The sequence below is a fragment of the Salmo trutta genome, chromosome 32, assembly GCF_901001165.1.
Source record: "Salmo trutta chromosome 32, fSalTru1.1, whole genome shotgun sequence".
NCBI lineage: Eukaryota > Metazoa > Chordata > Actinopteri > Salmoniformes > Salmonidae > Salmo > Salmo trutta.
The window spans coordinates 21,880,855-21,893,953 of NC_042988.1; the positions used below are offsets into that span (position 1 = coordinate 21,880,855).

Here is a 13,099-nt window from a genome sequence, read left to right on the forward strand (position 1 = left end):
CCATAACCACATGCCCATAACTTTAAATGAAGACCAAAAGCAAATTTTTGTTTCATACATTTTTACGATATATTCATTACGCCAATTCTGTTGCAAAACATTTATTTAACGGAAGCAAACGGAACGAAACGGAGGCGGGACCTACCTTGATTTCTCCAATAGAAACTCTCGTTTTGCAACTGTTTGGGTAATGATTACACCCCTGTTGTGCACACAGTCATTGAATGTGCATGAGATAGAATGTAAAGTGTATTGGCGGAGGATGTTTATTTTCTGCACGAGTTATTTATTATTGCCATTCGCTGTCTTGTTGGCTTGAAATTTAGCTTTCTGGTTTAATTACCCTGAAAAAGATTCACTGAACGCAGGTGCGTGTTGTTTACATCTTACTTTGACTTTGTTAATACTGTTGCAAGTGCTTGAAAACAATGTCTAGAGATGATAAACGTAGCTAGATAACCAGTTCAACGCTCATACTAAATCTAGCTACAGTACACATTATCGTACTAGCTACAGTAACGTTAGGCTGGAGAATGTGTCTCTAGACAGTGCTAACTACTTACTGCTGTAGCTCAGTTAGGGCAGGTTGTTTAGCGAGCTATCGTTAGCCAACTAACGTTAGCTAGCGAGTGCAATACATTTATGCCACATAGCAGCAGATATAATGGCCTTAGCCAACTACTCAAGACAATGCATCACTAGTGTGATGGCATGGAATAGTTAGCAGTGCTAGCTAGCTAGCTAGCTATTTGCTTTCTCACAAGGTGTTCTGCATTTTTCCTGACAGAAAAACTAGATTTGTATAAAAGCGGTATCTATGAAAGTGAAACATTATGTGATTGGTAGGACACAGTTTTGTGAATAATTTGATTTAGGATTTGCCATTACTATATCTTCCAGGTTGTGATCTCCAGTATTGGTGTCCATCATGGCAGGAGGCATCACAGAGACCGGGGAGCTCTACTCCCCGTATGTGAGTATCAGTATTAGACCCTGCAATGTTATGCTCATTCTCCTGTTTCATGTCAGGTATTTGGTGTGCATTATTTTTTATTTTACAATATTTTTGTAAAATGACACTCCAAACAAATGTCACTCCATATACGAACTTATACATACGAACAACAACTCCCAGACACACACAAACAATGACTACATCTCATCTGCCCAGACCCGCATGCTCACACCCCCATTAGTGCCTGTATTATTGTTTGCCACTTGGCCTGAAATTGTATCAATTAGTTTTTCTCTGTTGCCCATGCCTTTTCAATATTTACATAAATAATTCGATTTTTTTTAAATATGTGTTAATGATTGGCGTATTGATTTGATTTCCAAGTCTTCAGATATAGTTTTTTGAAGATGAGTGATGAGAAGAGAATTGTCCAGCCCATTGGGTGTCTCACTACATCCCCTTATGTCATGTCTTTAAAATATGCAGACAGAAGGATTAAAAGTAAGTTTACATTGTAATACTTATGACAATCAACTTTCTAGCTCCGCCCACAACTTCCAGACTTTATATAATTCCCAGAAAGCATGGATTATTGAGTCATTATTAGTTTTACACTTAAGACATGACTCTGCCATTGTGCTGTAGAATTTGTGAATTGAGTCTCTAGTGTATATATATTGTATATATTAGTTTATACTGGATTAAGTGTAAATGTTAGTTAACTGTAATGTCGTTAGTTATATTCCAACTTTCCCTCCATCTTGTTCCATCATCAGTTATTTTTTACATCATTGTTCCAATAGTTTTCTGAAGAGATTGTCAGTTGGATGTGGTCTCTGCCAGGTTTTTATATCTTCCCTATCATATGAACATCATTTTCTTACTCAAATAAGATTCCCTCAAGGTTGCTCTGATGTCGAAAAAAAAATTCAAATCAAAATTTTCTGATGTGTAACTTTTAAGTGTGCTGTAAATTCTGAAGAGAGGTTGACAAATGTATAATGGATAGCAAATGCTGAAAAATGATCTAGGCTAAATTAGTTCAAGTTACCTGTATGAGTCCAAAGTCTACACAATATGTGACAAAATTATTTAAAATAGTGATGTGCACCTACTCTCGTATAGATTACATTTTTATCCCTAAAATGTTCATGAATTCTGCCTCTTGTACAATCGGACCCATAGCACTTTCAGATCACGCCGTTGTCCGCCTCCGCTTTGACCTCTGTAAAAACATCCCGAGATCAAAGAGCTGGAAATTTAACACCTCCATGCTATCAAATGAAGCATTCCATACATTTGGTCACTACACACAAGACAAAGACTCCTGTTTCTCCGGCCAAATGTGAGACGCTGCCAAAGCCACCCTAAGAGGTCATCTGATTGTATATGATTCCTCAGAGAAAAAAGCAATGAAAGCACACAGGTTAGAGCTTGAGAAGGAACTGGAAGTACATAAACAATCTCCAGTCAGCGCCTCCTGGATTCAACTTGAAGCAGCTAAAGCAAAACTAAACTTGGACTATACTCGGAGAGATATTGCATACCAATCATGGCCATCCGAACAGAAGATGACGAGGTCACATATGATCCAAATAAGATACATTTAACTTTTCATAATTTTTACTGCAAATGTATATGCTTCTGAAAGAGCACATTCAGATGCAGAACTCCATTCCTTCCTAGAGGGAATCTCGCTACCAAAACTATCAGAGACCAACCAAGAAGATCTCAACTCCCCTTTCACTCCTGAGGAGGTCTTAGCGGCAATTATCTTCATGCCACCTAACAAATCCCCAGGCCCAAACAGATTTCCCAGAGTTCCACAAAGCTTTTTGGCCACTACAAAATAATTACCATACTGCTCGACAAGACTAAACACTCTTCTTCCCAAAATAATAAAAGTGTACCAAACTGGATTTATTAGAAACAGGTACTCTTCTGATAACATTTGCCGTCTTTTTGATATTATAGAGTAAGTAAACGCACGGAAGACCCTTGTACTGCTGGCTTCACTGGATGCTGAGAAAGCATCCAGTGGGCTCCCGAGTGGGATATGGCACAAGACAAGGATGCTCGCTGTCCCCTCTCTCTAAGCGGGTGATGTCTTACGCTACATATCCAATCCTGAGAAATTCCTCCCTTCCATTTCAGACACAATTTCTCAGTACGGCAAGTTTTCAGGATGTAAGATCAATTTGAATAAATCCATTGTTTGCCCTCTCAATCTTACCAGCTCTATGAAGACACTCTGCCCGTTCCAATGGAAGACACAGGCTTTCAATACCTTGGAATCTTTGTAACACCAGATCTGAATTGCCTTTTCAACTACCACTCCTGGATCGAATCAAGAATGACCTCCGAACCTGGATCTCCCTCCCAATTAGCTTAGTCAGAAGAATCAATGTTATCATATCAACATACTCCCTAGATTGAACTATTTATTTCAGATGCTTCCATGCTATCTCCCAGTTTCATTTTTCAAAACAACCAACCAACGCATCACTATTGTTCAAAAGTTTGAACGAAAATCACTTTTTTTTTTGTCCATTAAAATGACATCAAATTGATCAGAAATACAGTGTAGATATTATTAATGTTGTAAATGGCTATTGTAGCTGGAAATGGCTGATTTTTAATGGAATATCTACATCAGCGTACAGAGGCCCATTTTTAAGGCACGTTGTTAGCTAATCCAAGTTTATAATTTTAAAAGGCTAGTTGATCATTAGAAAACCCTTTTACAATTATGTTAGCACAGCTGAAAACTGTTGTCCTGATTTAAAGAAGCAATAAAACTGGTAATCTTTAGACTAGTTGAGTATCTGGAGCATCAGCATTTGTGGGTTTGATTACAGGCTTAAAATGGCTCTAACCAGAATATAAAGAGGAGGGTGAGGCCCTGGTGCACACCTGAGCAAGAGGACAAGTACATTAGTGTGTCTAGTTTGAAAAACAGACGCCTCACAAGTCCTCAACTGGCAACTTCATTAAATGGTACCAACAAAACACCAGTCTCAACGTCAACAGTGAAGAGGCGACTCCGGGATGCTGGCCTTCTAGGCAGAAAAAATACAAGGACATTTCTAAGTGACCCAAAACATTTGAACGGTAGTGTATATGGGGCAATAAAAAACCTAGAATCAAGTTCTCCACGCTATCGAAACCTGAATCTAAGGGTGGTCTTGCCCTTCGCTGCCTTTAAATCAAATTGGATTTGTCACATGTGCCGAATACAACCTTACAGTGAAATGCTTACTTACAAGCCCTTAACCAACAATGCACTTTTAAGAAAAATACCCCCCCAAAAATAAGAAATAAACGTAACAAATAATCAAAGAGCAGCAGTAAAATAACAATAGCGAGGCTATATACAGGGGGTACTGGTACACAGTCAGTGTGCGGGGGCACCGGTTAGTCTAGGTAATTGAGATATGTACATGTAGGTATAGTTATTAAAATGACTATGTGTAGATAATAACAGAGTAGGAGCTTGCACATTTGAGATGTGCAGGAGTCTTATGGCTTGGGGGTAGAAGCTGTTTAGAAGCCTCTTGGACCTAGACTTGGCACTCCGGTACCACTTGCCATGCGGTAGCAGAGAAAACAGTCTATGACTAGGGTGGCTGGAGTCTTTGACAATTTTTAGGGCCTTCCTCTGACACTGCCTGGTATAGAGGTCCTGGATGGCAGGAAGCTTGGCCACAGTGATGTACTGGGCTGTAAGCACTGCCCTCTGTAGTGCCTTGCAGTCGGAGGCCGAGCAGTTGCAATACCAGGCAGTGATGCAACCTGGCAGGATGCTCTCAATGGTGCAGCTGTAGAACTTTTTGAGGATCTGAGGACCCATACCAAGTCTTTTCAGTCTCCTGAGGGTAGTGGTTTTGTCGTGCCTTCTTCACGACTGTCTTGGTGTGCTTGGACCATGTTAGTTTGTTGATGTGGATGCAAGGAACTTGAAGCTCTCAACCTGCTCCACTACAGCCCTGTTGATGAGAATGTTGTTGTGCTCGGTCCTCCTTTTCCTGTAGTCCACAATCATCTCCTTTGTCTTGATCATGTTGAGGGAGAGGTTGTTGTCCTTACGTTACATAGTCAGGTCTCTGACCTCCTCCCTATAGGTTGTCTCATCATTGTCGGTGATCAGGCCATACCGCTGTTGTGTCATCGGCAAACCTAATGATGGTGTTGGAGTCGTGCCTGGCCGTGCAGTCATGAGTGACCAGGGAGTACAGGAGGGGACTGAGCTTGCACCCCTGAGGGGCCCCCGTGTTGAGGATCAGCGTGGGGGATGTGTTGTTACCTAATATTACCACCTGGGGGCGGCCCGTCAGGTGGTAATATTGCAGAGGGTGGTGTTTAGTCCCAGGGTCCTTAGATTAGTGATGAGCTTTGAGGGCACTATGGTGTTGAATGCTGAGCTGTAGTCAATGAACAGCATTCTCACATAAGTGTTCCTTTTGTCCAAGTGTGAAAGGGCAGTGTGGAGTGCAATAGAGATTGCATCATCTGTTGGGGAGGTATGCAAATTGTAGTGGGTCTAGGGTTTCTGGGATAATGGTGTTGACGTGAGCCATGACCAGCCTTTCAAAGCACTTCATGGCTGCAGACCTGAGGTGCTATGGGTTGGTAGTCCCGTGTGGCTCAGTTGGTAGAGCATGGTGTTTACAACACCCGGGTTGTGGGTTTGATTCCCACGGGGGACCAGTATGGAGAATAAAAATGCAAATAAAATGTATGAAATGTATGCATTCACTACTGTAAGTTGCTCTGGATAAGCGCATCTGCAAAATTATAAAAATGTAAATGTAGTCATTTAGGCAGGTTACCTTGGTGTCCTTGGGCACAGGGACTATGGTGGTCTGCTTGAAACATGTTGGTATTACAGACTCGGTCAGGGAGAGGTTGAAAATGTCAGTGAAGACACTTGCCAGTTGGCCAGCGCATGCTTGGAGTACACGTCCTGGTAATCTGTATGGCCCTGCGGCATTGTGAATGTTGACCTGTTTAAAGGTCTTTCTCGCATCGGCTGTGAAGTGCGTGATCACACAGTCGTCCGGAACAGCTGATGCTCTCATGCATGTTTCAGTGTTTCTTGCCTCGAAGCGAGCATAGAAGTAATTTAGCTCGTCTGGTAGGTTCGTGTCACTGGGCAGCTCGGCTGTTCTTCCCTTTGTAGTCTGTAATAGTTTGCAAGCCCTGCCACATCTGATGAGCGTCGGAGCCGGTATAGTACGATTCGATCTTAGTCCTGTATTGACGCTTTGCCTGTTTGATGGTTCGTCGGAGGGCATAGTAGGATTTCTTAAGCTTCCAGGTTAGAGTCCCGCTCCTTGAAAGCAGAAGCTCTACCCTTAGCTCAGTGCAGATGTTGCCTGTAATCCATGGCTTCTGATTGGGGTATGTACGTACAGTCACTGTGGGGATGTCATCGATGCACTTATTGATGAAGCCAGTGACTGATGTGGTGTACTCCTCAATCTCATCGGAAGAATCCCGGAACATATTCCAGTCTGTGCTAGCAAAACAGTCCTGTAGTTTAGCATCTACTTCATCTGACCACTTTTTTTATAGACTGAGTCACTGGTGCTTCCTGCTTTTATTTTTTCTTGTAAGCAGGAATCAGGAGGATAAAATTATGGTCAGATTTTCCAAATGAAGGGCAAGGGAGAGCTTTGTACGCGTATCTGTGTGTGGATTAAAGGTGGTCTAGAGTTTTTTTCTTTTCTTTTTTCCTCTCTCTGGTTGCACATTTAACATGCTGGTAGAAATTAGGTAAAATGGATTTAAGTTTACCTGCATTAAAGTCCCTGGCCACTAGGAGCGCCACCTCTGGGTGAGCATTTTCCTGTTTGCTTATGGCGGTATACAGCTCATTGAGTGCTGTCTTAGTGCCAGCATCGGTCTGTGGTGGTATGTAGACAGCTACAAAAAAATACAGATAGTGTGGTCTACAGCTTATCATGAGATACTCTACCTCAGGCAATCAAAATCTAGAGACTTCCTTAGAAATCGTGCACCAGCTTTTGTTTACAAATATACATAGACCGCCACCCCTTGTCTTACCAGAGGCTTCTGTTCTATCCTGCCGATACAGTGTATAACTCACCAGCTGAATGTTATTCATGTCGTCGTTCATCCACGACTCGGTGAAACATAAGATATTACAGTTTTTAATGTCCCGTTGGTAGGATATACGTGCTTTTAGTTCGTCCAATGAATTATCCAGCAATTGTACGTTGGCCAATAGGAGGCAGATTAGCCACTCTTCGGCGGATCCTCACAAGGCACCCCGATCTCCTTCCGCTATACCTCTTCTGTCTCTTTCTCCTGCAAATGACGGGGATGAGGGTCTGTTCGGGTGTCTGGAGTAAATCCCTCTCGTCCGACTCATTAAAGAAAAATTATTCATCCAATTCAAGGCGAGTAATCACTGTACTGATGTCCAGAAGCTCTTTTTGGTCGTACGAGACGGTAGCAGCAACATTATGTACAATTGGACTACTGGTCTGCCCAAATCAGCAACATGTTAACATGGATCACAGACAGACAAGACTCAATGTGGATTCAGATAGAGGCCCAATCCCGTGGTTCATTTCCCCTAAGCTCAATTATATTCATTAATGACTTTAGTGATGTGGGGAACATACCCAAAACCTTTGATTTACAACACCCTACTAGCATGGAAGGACTGCAAGAAATACCTTGGCATTTCCTCCCAGATATGCTCTCACTTGCCTATAGTAAACAACCCAGACTCGCCAAAGCCCAGAGTGATGCCAACTTTCATCTTTGGCATACTCTCAGGATCAGGACCTATTCAGACCTGTCATCAGAACGCAACTACACTGAAATCCTTTCAAGAGCTCTGCAGGGAATTCGATGTGCACATTTTTTGTTGTTGATATCTTCAAATTAGACACGTAATTTCCTCATTCACTTCCAAGGGGAGGTTTAGAGCTCATCTCAATTAAGTTGAGACCCTTCTTGCTACAGCACAATCCATCAAAGGCAAAATCTCCAATATCTATAAATTCCTATACGAGAGTGTGGGTTCCTCCTTACTCTTAAAATAATCTGGGAAAAGGACCTTTGTCTGATTATCAGTGATGAGTTATGAGCGGAGGTTTGCGACAGGCTATACTGGTCCTCTACTAATATAAAAATGAAAGTATATAATTACACATTTTTGTTCAAATTGTATTACACCCCAGTGAGACTCCATAGAATGAATACAGAGAGTTTTCCTTATTGTAAAATATGTACCTCTGTTGGTAGAATATGCATGTATTTTGGAGTTGTAGAGAGATCCGGTCATCTATACATACTACTGCATGTACAGTTTGATATGAACTCGTGTCTCTATCTTAATGTTCAGCAGTACTTTGTTCTTGATCCAGACAGAGAGAATTTGTTTAAGACTATCACATACTTTGCTATAAAATGTATTGTCCTGCTGGGGGCTTCTAATTCCTCCCCTGCATTTTAAAATGTGGCTTGACCAGATTGTTGACTTTCTTCCTCTTGAAAAGCTCACTTACGACCTCCGCAAGAGACATCCCAGGTTTGATAGACTCTGGTCTCCACTACTCAACTATATTTCAAACTGGATAGAGTGAATGGGGTGATTTAAGGTGTGTGTGTGTGTGTACAGGAAGTGTAAGTTGCTCTAAAGCTATTTATTTACTTGTTGTCTCCGCTACAGCTGGAAATGTCTAACACGATTACTGATAGTGCTGCTGCAAATTTGTTTGTTTGATATTTAATTTTATTCTATAATTTGTCTGCCACATCTGTGAATATGGAATGTGTTCTTGTTTTTCAAATCAACAAACAAAACTTAATACATCTTTAAATTATACAATAGTGATGTAGAGCAGAAATGTTGTGGGGAGCACGTGCGGTGGTTACTCATCTAGTCAGGACACTGAAAAGAGGAAGAAGGAATGCTTAGGCACTGAAAAAGGCTACCACTGATGAACTTTGATGACCCAAACCATAAATTCTGTTTAGCAAAGCATTATTGTGAGGCCTGTCTAGGTATGTCACAAGTTTCTGCAGGGACTGATATCAGCATGGCTGTGTCTGCTTCAGCTGTTTTAAGGCTAGTTGTCTTGTGGTTAAAGTGCCCCTTCTGATGAAATATTAACGGACTGAAGGAATGGATAGGGATAAGGGCTTTTTAGTGATCTGACCTTCTGTTCACTGGTCTATCTGTATGTCACCGTGTCAGCCCTACGTCTTTACTGCTAGATGGGACTGTAATAGTCCACAGCTGAGGACGGTGTTTGAATAAGATCAAGATAATGTCTTCAGTTGACCAGTGCGTTGCAACTTGGCAATGTGAGGTCAACATGTTGTTCTTTACACCCGTGCTAAACTGTCGCATGATTTCCAGGGTTCAAACTTCACTCCCTTGACTAGGGTGTGGTGTTACGTTAAGTGAAGGGAGGATAATGTCCAGTAAACAGGAGCGTCCAGACATACTGGCCTCTTGTGGACCCCCAAGACAACGACCCCCTCTAATAGAGCACTCCCTTGGTCTTACTTCTTGTTCTGTGTCTTTGCAGGTGGGCTTGGTGTACATGTTTAATCTGATCGTGGGCACGGGGGCACTGACGATGCCCAAGGCCTTTGCCCAAGCAGGTTGGGCGGTCAGCCTGGCGCTCATCTCCTTCCTGGCGTTTATGAGGCGAGTTCCTCGTAGGCTCACTGCCTTTCCATTCATTTCCACAACTGTTGCCTTACATCCACTTCCCCAGCTCTTACTTTAGTTTAAGCACACCATAGCACAAGAGTAATTCACCATATTTAATCCTTATCCTCCACACCTTGACCTCCCTATCATATGGGATGCCACTGATGAGGCGTGTCAGTAATCTAGCAGGGAACAACCAGAGCAGGAGGAGTTGCAGATGAGTTGATGCAGCGTGTCAGTCAGTAGGAGGAAGTTGATGATGCAGGATGTGTTTCATTAGGGTAGTATATGAGGAAAAAGGGGAGACAGTGGACACACAGAGATGCAGATCAGAGGTCAATACTTTAGCTTTGTGATGTGGATTTAAATATACACTGTGCCTTTTAACAGTTTCATGTTTTTATATTGCTTTGTTTATAGATGGTTGAGATCTAGAGATCCAATTTTATCACCAAGGATAGTGTGCAGTTAGGCAAGGTCACAGACTACAACAAATACAACACAATGATATTCTATGACAGTTGTTGACAATGGATCATACAATTCTACATTTGTTTAAAATTGTTATGCTCAGTATATAGTATGTGTAGTCTCTTTAGGGCTAGTTTTTGTCATCTGAATATATTTTTCTGAACCCACTTTGTTTAATTTTCATCAGTTACATGACCACTACGTTTGTGATCGAGGCAATGGCAGCGGCCAACGCTCAGCTGCGCTGGAAGAGGAGGGAGCAGGAAGAGGTGAGTTAGCAGATATAAATAACCAACAGGTGGAAGTAATGAAGGAAGAGTGATAGTCTTTTCCAGTGACTCCTACTCATCAAGTGAAGGCCCAGATTCACTAGTTCACTACCCCTTAAACCTCAACACCTTTACAGGAAGAGTAACCTCAAGGCGCTCAATAGACCATTAAAGAATAATATGGGGAATGGAGCGCTTGCCACTCCCACAAATCTGTGATTAAACAAGCCTTGTAGTGTCCTCTACTGACTCACTGGGGGGGCAATTTAGTTTTGAATCATTGTTACTTTAGTCATTTTAAATACTAAGGGAAAGTCATCTCGTGCAGAGATTGATGGAACTGGTGGAGTTCATTATATTTTTTACAGAAAAGCAGCAAGTCATTTTGCCTAATGCCCAAGGTTTCCACTGGAGGAGTTATGAGCGTAAGGACATTGGGTCTGGCTTTGACAGAGCCCCAAACCCCATGGCCTTGATTCATGGCTCACTTAGTCTTCCTCCAACATTTCCTCCCACATAATGGGAAGAAGGGAGGCACAGAGTGGGAATGTTTACCCTTGAACATTCTTTATTTCTTTCCGCTCGAATGAAGCACATAAAAAAAATTAAGCCGTTCCTTTAAAGTGATATACTGGCCGACATTTTCTGAGAAAGTCCCATAAAAGTGTATTAGTTTGATTTTGGGGGGGACTGACTCAGCATCTCTCGGATGTGACGGAGAAATAGGATAGATCTGTTCTTTTGACTCAGCCAAGGCCACTTCTGTCACTTTGATGATAGATGCTTCGTTTCTGTTGCTGGCATATTCTCTTCCAGTGAGCCACCCACTTCTTAGTCTCTCCCACACCCTTCCCAACCAACTGTAGTTGCTGTTGTTAATTCAACTGATAATGACATCCTCAATGTCGATTTGTAATTGAGCATTAATTAATATAAATCTGTAGTGAATTTGGTAGATGAAGAGTTATGGGAGGGTGTCAGATAGGCGCTCATATCTATTGTATATGAGGGGGAAAGCTCCCTCATCCTCCCCGACATATTCCAGCTGTTCCAGACAATTTCCAGATGCTGCTCTCCTCCACGTCACATGTCCAGTAAATAAAACACAGTGTTAATAGGTTGTAAACTGACTGTTGTTGGCACTGAGCAATAGATTAGGAGTGAAGTCAGTGTTGGGTGGAGGCAGGCTGGTTATCCTCTTTCCATCACCCTCATCTTCAGGTCCAAGACAGCGACTCCACCTCTGATTATTCGGATGATGATGTCCGGGGACGATCAGAGCCAGAGACGAAGCCCATTTTGTCAGTCCGTGAGTATAGTGTTCCCCTCATCCCTCCTGAAGACTAGACACACTGCTCAGGTCGTGTTAAGAATGTGTTGAAAATAAGGTACACTACATGGCCAAAAGTATGTGGACATCTGCTCGTCAAACATCTCATTCAAAATCATGGGCATTAATATGGAGTTGGTCCCCCCTTTGCTGCTATAATACCCTCCACTCTTTTGGGAAGGCTTTACACTAGATGTTGGAACATTGTTACAGGGACTTGCTTCCTTTCAGCCATGAGCATTAGTGAGGTCAGCCACGGATGTTGGGAGATTATGCCTGACTCAGTCATTCCAATTCATCGCAAAGGTGTTTGATGGGGTTGAGGTCAGGGCTCTGTGCAGGCCAGTCAAGTTCTTCCACACCGATCTCGACAAACCATTTCTGTATGGACCTTGCTTTGTGCATTTGGGGGCATTGTCCTGCTGAAACAGGATTGGGCCTTCCCCAAACTGTTGCCACAAAGTTAGAAGCACAGAATCATCTAGAATATTATTGTATGCTGTAGCGTCAATATTTCCCTTCACTGGAACTAAGGGGCCTAGACTACTGAACCATGAAAAACAGCCCCAGACCATTATTTCTCCTCCACCAAACTTTACAGTTGGCACTATGCATTCGGGCAGGTAGCGTTCTCCTGGCATCCGCCAAACCCAGATTCGTCTATCGGACTGCCAGATGGTGAAGTGTGATTCATCACTCCAGAGAACGCCTTTCCACTGCTCCAGAGTCCAATGTCGGCAAGCTTTACACCACTCCAGCCGACGCTTGGCATTGCGCATGGTGATGTTAGGCTTGTGTGCGGCTGCTCGACCATGGAAACCCATTTCGTGAAGCTCCCAACGAACAATTATTGTGCTGACGTTGCTTCCAGAAGCAGTTTGGAACTCCGAAGTGAGTGTTGCCACCAAGGACAGACTATTTTTACACGCAATGAGCTTCAGCACTCGGCGGTCCCGTTCTGTGATCTTGTGTGACCTACCACTTTGTGGCTGAGCCGTTGTTGCTCCTAGACGTTTCCACTTCACAATAACAGCACTTGCAGTTGACCGGGGCAGCTCTAGAAGGGCAGAAATCTGACAAACTGACATGTTGGAAAGGTGGCATCCTATGACGGCGCCATGTTGAGAATGGACACCCTTCAAATTTGTGGATTTGGCTATTTCAGCCATGCTAACAGGTGTCTAAAATCGAGCACAAAGCTCGATTTTTGAAGAGCTCAGTACGAGCCATTCTAGTGCCAATGTTTGTCTATGGCGATTGCATGGCTTTGTGCTTGATTTTAGACACCCGTTAGCATGGCTGAAATAGCCAAATCCACTAATTTGATGGGTGTCCACATACTTCTGGCCATGTAGTGTATATGTGAAAACATTGAG

At 42.7% G+C, this 13,099-nt stretch overlaps 1 protein-coding gene across 1 annotated transcript in view; it reads left to right on the forward strand.

Moving 5' to 3' along the window:
* The first annotated feature begins 201 nt into the window (after positions 1 to 201).
* LOC115171424 (transmembrane protein 104-like) overlaps positions 202 to 13,099 on the forward strand; it is a 76,982-nt gene continuing 64,084 nt past the window's right edge. The window contains exons 1-5 of the mRNA XM_029728225.1: positions 202 to 368; positions 901 to 973; positions 9,526 to 9,647; positions 10,312 to 10,393; positions 11,615 to 11,702. Of these exons, the coding sequence (XP_029584085.1) occupies positions 929 to 973; positions 9,526 to 9,647; positions 10,312 to 10,393; positions 11,615 to 11,702 (337 nt within the window). The 5' untranslated portion in view covers positions 202 to 368; positions 901 to 928. The remainder of the gene's footprint in view (positions 369 to 900; positions 974 to 9,525; positions 9,648 to 10,311; positions 10,394 to 11,614; positions 11,703 to 13,099) is intronic.